Below are 11,090 nucleotides of genomic sequence, written 5' to 3'. Positions count from 1 at the left end.
GGGGCCTTCTCTGTGTTCCATGTGTGGGGACACAGCTCACCTCCCTGGTACGGTCGCCCATGGCGGGCAGGACAGGCAGGACTGTAGGTGCCTCAGGGTCCTGCCTGCAGCCCAGGCGGGCTGTGGGCAGAGGCCGTGGCCCTGGGCTCCGCGTCCATCCTGCCCATGCAGTGCCAGAACTGGCTGCTGCTGCCCGGTTCAGATCTGAATCCCAGGTCTGGCCACAGGGGACTGTAGCGCCTGTCCCCAACAGGCACATGCAAGGGATATAAATAGCTTAATGGTGAGTCCTAGTAAAAAATCAGGCACACGCAGGGTGGTGACGACGCCTGTCACCCCAGCAGCTCTGGAGGCTGAGACAGGAGGATCGTGAGTTCAAAGCCAGCCTCAGCAATGGTGAGGCCCTAAGCAGCTCAGGGAGATTCTGTCTCTAAATAAAGTATTTAAAAAGGGCTGGGGGGTGGCTGGGGCCGAGCTCGGGTTCGGTGCCTGGACCGCACACCCAGGCTGTCTTGACCCCTTCCTGCTCATGGCTGTTCTGCTGGGGGCTGTGGCGCCGGCTTCCCGTCTGGCCGTGATGAACAAGGGTGGGTGAGAGCCTGGAATTTTAAGAGGCGGCTGTTGTCCGCGGAAGCCGCTGGCTCCGCCGGGAGGGGACAATCTGAGGAAGGTCAGGCCCTCGGCAGGCGGCCCGGAGACCAGGGGAACCGCAGCTGTCACCACGCAGGCGCGCACTGCAGCAGCACTGCAGAGGGGACCGGCTGGCGGTCCCCAGACCCCCTCCCCCGCCCTCCCTGCGGCTGTCTCCTCTGCAGGGTGTGGGAGTCCAGGGCCAGCCGGCCATTTTGCAGACCTGTGCGGACGCCGGATCTGCCTGCCCAGTGACTGCCACCCGCGGCAAGCCCAGCCCCCTCTCTCCCCCCAGCCCCTCCCGGGTCGCAGCAGGAGCACCCAGGTCCGGAAGCCCTGGGGAGGCGAGGCCGGCACCAGGGGCAAAGACTCCAGCAGGGAGGGGAGCCGAGGTCCGCCCAGACTGGGACCCAGGAGAGGGGCTGCTGGGCTGGGCAAGGTGGCTGCCGCGCTGTGAATAGTTCAAAAGTCGCCAAACTGCGCTCTTTCCCCTGATTTAAATGGTGACTGTTAAAACGTAAATCTGACTTAAATCTAAAAGAGAAAAAAAATTAACGCTGGGTGCCGTGACGCCTGCCTGTCTTCCCAGCGGCTGGGGAGGCTGAGGCCGGAGGATCGCGAGTTCAAAGCCAGCCTCCGCAAAGGCGACGAGGCGCTGAGAAAACCAGTGAGACCCTGTCTCTAAATAAAACACAAACTATTTTAGGGCTGGGATGTGCTCAGTGGCCGAGTGCCCCTGGGTTCAATCCCCAAGACCCTCCTCAAAAAAATTCATAAAAATGAGAGGAGGCTGGGCTGGGGCTCAGCGGCAGAGCGCTTCTCCTGCATCCTGGGGCCTGGGGTCGATCCTCAGCACCACATAAATAAATAAAATAAAGATGTTGAGTCTATCTACAACCAATTTTTTTTTTAAAGACAGCAGCTGGCTTCACTGTGGTGAAGCTGACACTCATCAAAGACTTGTTACCTGCCCTCCTGGCCGCCCATGGACTACCCCACCAGTGGCCATGATCGCCCGCTGTGCCCACGTGGCCACGGCGACCCTGCTGCCCCTGGCTGGGCGCTGGCTCAGCCCCTGGGGGCCACAGAACGGCTCCTCCTCACTGTTTTGGTACCACGGATTGAACCCAGGGGCGCTTAACTGCGAGCCACGTCCCCAGCTATTTAAAACATTTAGAGTCAGGGTATCGCGGAGTTGCTGAGGCTGGCTTTGAACTTGCGATCCTCCGGCCCCAATCTCTGGAGCTGCTGGAATTGCAGGCGTGGCCACCGCTGGGCGGCTGCTCACCTCTCATTGGCTGGGCTCGGTCAGTCACTTCCAGCTGAGGAGGGAAGCTGAGAGCGGCCATTTTACTCTGAGCAGCCCCGTGACCCAGCCGATAGGAGGAAGGGAGATGGCGATGACATGCAGCTGCACACGTGCCCCGTCCTGACATGGATCCGCCACCCCTGGCCCCCACGCCCCCACCCTTCCCTAGCCGGGGCCTCCACCGGGGAGGCTGCCCCTTCTGCCTCCCCTGAGGGCCCCGCCCCTCCCTGCTCTGCCGCCCCGGGCCGCTCTCTCGACCTCTGGACAAGCCCTGGGTCTTCAGTCTACATCCTCCACGCATGACCCTCGGGGCCCCATTGCGTCCTAGTGTCCAGCCTGTTTCTGAGTCTCCCAAGCAACCCCCTCAGGTGTCCAGCACATGTCCCCACCCTTGTCCTCGGGCCAAAGCCACTGCCACCAGAAACAGGGACACACGTTTTCGGTTGAGCACGGAGTGAGACGGAGAGGACAGTTTGTTATTAAGACTTTGTTCCTCCGTCTTCCTGGGGGCTGCCCGGTGTGTTCTCGGGAACGCATCACTGGGGGGCTTCGTCACCACGCGGAATGAACAGCGCACAGTGCCACACCGGGCAGGCCCCAGGTGCCTGACCGCTGTGTGGCGCTCCTACCTATGGTGAGGGGTATAGTGATCACGGTGGTGATGGTGACGCTGAGGGGGTGGTGATGACAATGGTGGTGACGTGACGTGGTCTCCTTCCAGACTCCTTGGCTGAGGCCCTACCTCCCCCTGTCGCTGCTGGGAGAGCAGTTTGGGGGGTAACTAATGGGGACATAGATGGGACCTTAATCCAGCGAGACTGGCTGGAGTACACGTGTGGCAGGCTTAGAGGGTCACCTGCCAGCCAAGGAGAGGGCTCAGGAGAAACCAAGCCCGCCCACATCCTGACCTGGGGCCGGTTAATCTCCGTGGTGGAAGTGGCCCACCAGGTGATGGGGCGATGGTGGAGAGGCCGCAGGGCGCCAGGGGCCCCTCCCAGGCTCACCCACCTGCCCGACACCCTGCACACCTGCTCTACAGAGCCCTCTGAGACCCGGCTCCCCCTCAAGCCACACAGATGAGAAAGCCAAGTTCACTGTGGTCAGCAGCTTGTGCAGACCACGCAGCTGCTTGGCCCCGGGAATGACCGCAAACCCTGGAATCTGGGGTCCAGAATTAATCTCTTGGCTACGTTGAAAAGCAAATGGTCAATGCAGCATTGTGACTCTGAACACACTTCCTCCGTGCAGAATGCTACAGGAGGCACCGAGAAATGTCCCAGGGGTTGACCACTGGCCACCTGGCTGGAACCTGCCATGTCCCCAGAGGTTTTTTTGAGGCTCCACACTCAGCCTGGAACTGCTGTCCTACCAGGACCTGCTCCACCTACTACATTAATTAATTACAGACTAATTAGTGCTGCAGATTGAACCTAAGGGCACCTTGCCACTGAGCCACATCCCAGCCCTTTCATTTTAAACTTTGAGACGGGATCTCAGGGCGTTGCTGGTCTTGAACTTGCGATTCTCCTGCCTCGGCCTCCGCAGTGGCGCTGTTGGTGAATTAACTTTTAAAACAGATCCTGTAATTGCCTGGTTGAGGGCACAGTTCACTGCAGGGTGCTGCCATCTGTGGAGGGGCATTTAAAACTTAATGAAGCCTTTGTTTGGCGAACACCCAGGGGACCTTCAAACCCCGGTTCAGGACTCTGTGTTAGAAGTTTCAGAGTCCTCATTTCACTGTAGCAATTAAAATTTTCAGCTCCATCAAAAACAAAACAACAACAAAATGTTTTTATGCTTTCTGTGTGAAGAGAATCAATAACCTCGGGATGTATTTATGATTTAAATGGTTAAACCTGTTAATGAGGAAGATTAAGAATATGCCACAAAATCCTGTGTGGCAGCATCTCCCCAAGTTGTAAGGCACAGGAAGCTGGGGACAAACACAAGCCACCAGGGACTTGGGCCTTCTCAACCCCAGAGGGGTGGCCCAGCTTCCTAGACCAAGGGGCAGCGGGGAAATCCTGAGAAGTCTACAGCATCTCACGGGGCCAGGCGGCGAACAGGCCCGGGAGGCTGAGGCCGGAGGACCGCGAGTTCAAGGCCAGCCTCAGCAACTCAGGGAGCCCAGCCCTGCAAGAAGCCCAAATGCACAGGCTTTCATATTTATATTATTCAAGAGGCAGAACTACAGAGACAGAACAGATCAGCTGTGGCTATGGCGAGAGGGGAGGTTTGATCAAAAAGGGATCTAAGAACTTTCTGGATTGTTCTGGTATTGGGTGAATGAATGGATGAATGAATGAATGAGAAGTACGCGAGTGACGAAGATTAACCCTTATCGCCACCCGTCCTCCGGGCTACGCCAAGCTCCTCGCCCCACTCAACTTTTCAGCCTCTCCCGCGCGCCCCCTGCCGGTTAGCGGCTCCGCCACATTAAGACCAACTCGGACCCGCCTGGCTAGCTTAGCCTTCTGGGGAATGTAGTCTTTTGGGGGCTTAGCCTGCCTGCCCTTCCGGTCGACCCGGGCAAAGTGACAGCAAAAGGAAAAACGTCACTAAGTTTTCCCGGAGTCGCACCAGACATAGCATGTCGCATGGCATGCCGGGAGTCGAGGTCCTTGGATCGCTTTTTTGCGCGGCTATCCGCTGATGGGAACGGCAATTCCCATCATGCACCGTACTGACAGGTTTCAGAGGCTACCCCGCTGCCTTCTGGGAAATGTAGTCTTGAGCCTTCAACGTCCCTCCGCGTCTTACGGAGCTGTCCCGCGCAGAAGACTGCATTTCCCGGCATGCCCCCAAAGGCCGAAGGCGCAAGGTCGCCGCAGCCATTTTGTTCCGCCGGCCGAGGCCCTGAGATGGCGGCGGGGGAGACGGTGAAGGTTGCCGCCTGCCCATTAGGGCTGTAGCCGCCGTCTCCCTGTCCCCCGCGGCCGTCCCATGGGCTGACGGAGGCCGAGACCATGGACCTCCACACCGCCGTGTACAATGCCGCCCATGACGGCAAGCTGCAGCTACTGCAGAAGCTGCTCAGCGGCCGGAGCCGGGAGGAGCTGGATGAGCTGATGGGCGAGGTGGCCTGCGGAGGGACGCCGCTGCTCATCGCCGCCCGCTACGGCCACCTGGACGTGGTGGAGTACCTGGTGGACCGCTGCGGCGCCAGCGTGGAGGCCGGCGGCTCGGTGCACTTCGACGGCGAGACCATCGAGGGCGCGCCGCCGCTGTGGGCCGCCTCGGCCGCCGGGCACCTGGACGTGGTGCGCAGCCTGCTGCGCCGCGGCGCCTCGGTGAACCGCACCACGCGCACCAACTCCACGCCGCTGCGCGCCGCCTGCTTCGACGGCCACCTGGAGGTGGTGCGCTACCTGGTGGGCGAGCACCAGGCCGACCTGGAGGTGGCCAACCGGCACGGGCACACGTGCCTCATGATCTCCTGCTACAAGGGCCACCGCGAGATCGCGCGCTACCTGCTGGAGCAGGGCGCCCAGGTGAACCGGCGCAGCGCCAAAGGCAACACGGCCCTGCACGACTGCGCCGAGTCCGGCAGCCTGGAGATCCTGCAGCTGCTGCTGGGCTGCAATGCGCGCATGGAGCGCGACGGCTACGGCATGACCCCGCTGCTGGCGGCCAGCGTGACGGGCCACACCAACATCGTGGAGTACCTCATCCAGAAGCAGCCGGGCCAGCCGCAGGCGGCCGGCGCAGGGCCTCCCCAGGAGGGCTCCGCCCCAGAGGAGCCCCTCACCTACGAGAGCTGCTGCCCCACCAGCCGGGAAGCTGCCATAGAAGCCCTGGAGCTGCTAGGAGCCACGTATGTGGATAAGAAGCGAGATCTGCTGGGGGCCCTTAAGCACTGGAGACGCGCCATGGAGCTGCGGCACCAGGGCGGCGAGTATTTGCCCAAACCCGAGCCCCAGCAGCCGGTCTTGGCCTACGACTATTCCAGGGAGGTGAACAGCGCCCAGGAACTGGAAGCGCTGATCACGGACCCGGATGAGATGCGCATGCAGGCGCTGTTGATCCGGGAGCGCATCCTGGGCCCCTCGCACCCCGACACCTCCTACTACATCCGGTACCGGGGCGCTGTGTACGCCGACTCGGGCAACTTCGAGCGCTGCATCCGCCTGTGGAAGTACGCCCTGGACATGCAGCAGAGCAACCTGGAGCCCCTGAGCCCCATGACAGCCAGCAGCTTCCTCTCCTTTGCCGAACTCTTCTCCTACATGCTGCAGGACCGCGCCGCCAAGGGCAGCCTGGGCACGCAGATCGGCTTCACAGACCTCATGGGCGTGCTCAGCAAAGGCGTCCGGGAAGTGGAGCGGGCCCTGCAGCAGCCCAGGGAGCCCGGGGACTCGGCGCAGTTCACCAAGGCGCTGGCCATCATCCTGCACCTGCTCTACCTGATGGGCAAGGTGGAGACCAGCCCCAGCCAGGAGCACCTGAAGCACCAGACGGTCTACCGGCTGCTCCGGTGCGCCCCCCGGGGCAGGAACGGCTTCACGCCCCTGCACATGGCCGCCGACAAGGACACCACCAACGTGGGCCGCTACCGCGTGGGCACCTTCCCCTCCCTGCACGTGGTCAAAGTGCTGCTGGACTGTGGGGCCGACCCGGACAGCAGGGACTTTGACAACAACACCCCGCTGCACATCGCGGCCCAGAACAACTGCCCGGCCATCATGAACGCCCTGGTGGAAGCCGGGGCCCACATGGACGCCACCAACGCCTTCAAGAAAACGGCCTGCGAGCTGCTGGACGAGGGGCTGCTGGCCAAGAGCACCATGCAGCCCTTCAACTACGTGACCCTGCAGTGCCTCGCGGCCCGCGCCCTGGACAAGAACAAGATCCCCTACAAGGGTTTCATCCCCGAGGAGCTGGAGGCCTTCATCCAGCTGCACTGAGCCGGGGAGGCCCGGCCTCGCCAGCACCCGAGGGCCCTCCGCCTGCGGCCCCTCCCCTGGACCAGGGAGCAGTTAGTGCGCCTGCGCACTGGCGGCCTGCAGGGTCACATGCTGGGAGGGACTGGGGGCCTCCTGCACCCCGAGGTCCTGGTGCCCGGCCACCCACAGTGTTAGGAGCAGCTCCCAGTCGGGCGTTGGCGAGTGCAGAAGCAGGGTCCCCCGGCTGCCCCGCGGCCCTGCGCAGCTGCGGGCTTGGTGGGTGTAGGGGTGGACCCGCTGTCCCAGGTTCTGACATTTTGCTGCAGTTCTTTATTTTATTTTATCTTTCTTAGGCTTTTTGTTTGCTGGACCCCGCGAGCTGCCTCCAGGCAGTCAGGGGTTTGGTGCCTGTGGCCACCCATCCCAGTGAGCTGTGCTGGGGAGCGAGCCCCAGGCCCCGTGTCCGCCCCGAGGTGGCCCTAGGTGTGTGTGGGACCCCTCTCGGCCTTGCACAGGCCTCCCAGCTTCCCATTCTCCTTAGAGAACAGTGTCCCCCGACTATGACCGAAGATCAGGTCAAGTACCAAAGAAGCCACAACGATTGCCTCCCAGGGCAGCAGGTGTGGGTCCGGGCGCCACTGTTTACAGATTAAAAGGACAGGCAGACCAGGGACGCCTGTGCGGCCTTCCCTGTCAGGGGCATGCCCACAGCAGCCCTGCCCTTGACCTGCTCCAGGACCTGAGTCCAGGCCTCCCCTGGGAGGGCCTAGCTCTGCAGTATCGAAGGTCTGCCGTCTCCAAGGAGCAGGTCGCCAGCACTTGCCCCGCCCCCTGGGCCCCGGGTCCCCGCACAGTTGCCAGGGCAGGTTAGCAGAAGGCATCCTTCTGCTCAGGTGACACCACAGCCCTGCAGGAGCAGATCGCAGCTCCATTGCAGCGGGTAGCACCACCTCTGGACGCCTGGCCCTTGAGGCGGGTTTGGGTTTGCAGTGTTAGGTAGGAAGTTTATTTATTTACAAGACAAGCTTTTGACTTAACTCAGGAGGACAATCCTGGCCCTCCCAAAGCACGGCAGAAGCAGGTGTTTCCGTTGCAGCCCGAGGGCATTAAAAAGCAGGTGTTTGAAGAGAATTGTGCTTCCTTGGGTGGCCACATGGCATGGCGGAGGGAGGGCCGCTCGCTGGGGCACCAAACACAGGCCCTGCTTCCACCTCTGCCCTCCGACGGAATCCGCTGAGTCCAGGGCCTGCTCTGGGGTCGGGCTACCACACAAAATGGGCACAGAAGAGGGAGGGCACGCCCCCGGCTGCCTCCCAGGGCCAGGGAGGGGCTCTCCTGCCCGCAGGCCTTGAACCTGCTGCCTCCCCGTCCTGCTCCTCACCTCCCTGTTAGCATAGTCCAGTCAAAAGCGGCCCCAGGCTGGGTCGGCAGTCCCAAGAGCCCGTGCCCGCCCACCTTCCAGCTGCCCTGGGGTCGGGTGCAGCTGGGGGTGCCCAGTTCCAGCCCTCGGAGTGTCTGGACGTAGAGGCCACGCTGCAGGTCCGTGGGGCGGCCTCCTCCCCGCCTCCTGCTTCGCCACAGCTGCCGCCCAGCCCGTTTCCTCTGGGGTGACGTCTGTCCAGCTCTGTGACCACGTCCCTGCTCTAGGAGGACTGGGAACAGTGGCTGCAGGCCGGGAGGCCAGGCAGGAGGGGCAAGTTCAAGGCCAGCCCCGCAGCGTCCTAAAGAAAAGGCTGGATATGGCTCAGGACAGTGCCCCTGGGTGGGAGGGGCCCTCACAGCAGCCTCCTGAGGACAGGAGGTGGCCGCGTTGGCCTGTGTGTGCTGGGCACTGCGGGTTGTGCGTAAGTGCGCCGACGGGTCCAGGGTGGCCGTGGAGAGGCTCAGGGCCCACACCGCGCAGCCTGTGCACCTGCAGGGCGTCCAGCCCACAGTGCTCGGCCCCTGGCCTCTCCTTGAGGGTCAGCGTCGCTGGCACCTGACCTGTGCTGGACTTGGTGGGGGGATGGTGACCCATGCTCCTTAAAACCTCAGACTCCAGATTGAGGGTTGAGCCCCGGTTTTGGTGACCAAGGTCATCCCAAAGGTCAGGCAGGTTTCAGGTGGGGTGGACTGGCCAGACACAGACTGGCCCTGCCCCCGGGCTGGATCCTGGCGTGGGGCGCACAGCATGGTCCTGAGTTAAAGATAGCTCTGCGCAGAGCGACCAGGACTGCTGGCACCTGGGCATAGGACATCAGTTCCCGTCCAGGAGAAAGGCTGGGGGCAGGGAGGCTGAGTCAGAGGTGCCCCAGGCGTCACCCCAACAGGTGCTGCGGGGAGTGTCCTCGCTCCACAGGCCGCACTGCTGCCTTTGGCTGCAGGAATGGGGTTGAGCCTTGGCCCCGAGCTGGACACTTGAGATCCCCAGTGCCACCCGCTCACCCTCCTCCTTCAAATGGACTTGATGAAGCGTCCTCCTCCAGGATCATCTACCACCCAGCCTCACCGGGTCCTTTCTCCCTTGACCCTTGAACCCTGACCTTGAGTTTTTATTCTTTGTTCCTGTGTGTCCTGTCCGTTGTCCCTGCCCCTGTGGCATCAGTGACAGGCTCAGGCACCTGAAGAGGACCTAGATTGCTCCCAGGGCTTCTGCCAAGGCGTCCCGCCTTAGCCAGCAAGAGGACTGGGCACTGACCCCGTGCTGTGGAACAGGGAAGGGTGGGAGGAAAGAGGGACACGGTGTGCAGACGGCCGGCCAGTGCTGGAGGGGGCCAGTGAGGGAGCCGGGCGGCGCCTGTGCTGGGCAGTGGCCGTGGTGAAGGTTGCTCCTGCCGCCTGCCTGCCTCTCCTGTCCTGCCCGCGGCACCCTCCGTTGGCCCTGAGCTCAGCTGGACCTGCTGTCCAGCTTCGCATGTCCTGCGCAGCCTGCCCTCTGCCAGCGTCCTGGGGCCGAGCACAGGCAGACCCTGGCTCACCACCCACCCTGAAGATGAGAGACTGGCGCTGAGCCTCTTAGGGTGACGGCCACTTCAGCCTGCGCCCATTAGGGGCCCTGTGGGGTCGTGAGGCCGCACACGGTGAACGGCCCTCAGTTTTTAAAAGGGTTGATTTTTTAAACCTAAAGAAAAACATCCAGTGCCTCAAGTAGGAGGGATAAATGGAGCTCCCAAGAGCGCAGCCCGGGAGAGGGCACGGGGGCCCAGGAGCCCGGGCAAGAGGGCAGCAGGGCTCCCTGGCAGCTCCTCTCGCAGAGATGATGGACTTCAGCGCCCTTGGCGGCCTCCCAGAGCTATAATAAGGCTGCGCCACAGAACAGGTTAAAAATAGGGTCCCCCCAGGGCCACCTGGGGTCAGCCTCTGAGCCAGGAAGCCCAGGTCTTGGGTCAGAGGTGACCTCGGGCAGGGCCTGGAGGGCAAGCTCAGCCTCCAGTGGGCGCTACCCTGCCGTCTGGCCTGGCCATCTGCAAACTAATGCCCCCGCCCGCTTCGGTGTCCCCATCTGCAGTGTGGCAGGGAGCACTGGGGTGGCCTATGGTGAGGACGCCACCTGGCTGTTTTCAGAGGCTGAGTGCGTGGCTGCTTCCCCGCCCTGCTGTCACACGGCGCCATCTAGTGGCCCTGTCTGGCTCCCCAAGGTAACCTGTGTCCCTAAGTCGTCCCTTTCCAGGCTGGACAGACAGTCCGTGCCCGGGTTCACATGGCCATGCTTCCCCCACCACCAGAGGACCCTCCCTTCCTTCAGCACCCCTCCCGGACCGGCCTGGCAGTGCCCTCTGGGTCCCCTTCACACCCAGGCACACTCTGGGACACCCCTCACAGGTCTGCCCCTGCCCCGTGGGCCCTACGCCTAGGAGGGCAGCCGCAGGGCCTCCAGCCTCGGGTACACAGCAGGTGCTCAGTCCCAGGACAGTGGAGGGAAGGACCAGGGTGGGGTGGAGAGGAGAAATGGGCCGGGTGCGGACCAAAGACGCTGCAGTGTTCATCAAAGCCAAACACTTATTGAGCACCTGCTGTGTGCTGGGCCCTGGGGTCCAGCAGCGGAGTGGACAGAAGGCCCGTCCTGATGGAGAAGGCAGGTAGCCTCGGATGAGTGCGGCCTGTTTGTTCAGAATCGCTGTGTGGGGGTGGCGCTGCGCTGGGGATCCTCAGGGTGGGGCTCAGAGAAGCCCCTGTGGAGGGTCCTGAGGAGGGCCAGCGGGGAGCCAGGGCAGATGGAGCAGCACCTGCCTGGCAGGTGGGAGGCAGAGGGTGAGGAGCGTGGAGAAGTGGCCACTGGACTTGGCAGT

The 11,090-nt window shown here is 62.5% G+C and overlaps 1 protein-coding gene across 1 annotated transcript; it reads left to right on the top strand.

Annotated features, from left to right (window-relative positions):
* Positions 1-4,786: 4,786 nt before the first annotated feature.
* Fem1a (fem-1 homolog A) lies at positions 4,787-7,953 on the top strand. Its single transcript, XM_027952471.2, has one exon. It carries the CDS (start codon positions 4,906-4,908, stop codon positions 6,841-6,843), a length of 1,938 nt encoding a protein of 645 aa, XP_027808272.2. The 5' UTR covers positions 4,787-4,905; the 3' UTR covers positions 6,844-7,953.
* Positions 7,954-11,090: the final 3,137 nt, after the last annotated feature.

Source organism: Marmota flaviventris, chromosome 1 (genome assembly GCF_047511675.1).
Source record: "Marmota flaviventris isolate mMarFla1 chromosome 1, mMarFla1.hap1, whole genome shotgun sequence".
NCBI lineage: Eukaryota > Metazoa > Chordata > Mammalia > Rodentia > Sciuridae > Marmota > Marmota flaviventris.
Note: the sequence above shows the minus strand (reverse complement) of the source record. Positions and strands in the feature narration are given on the sequence as shown.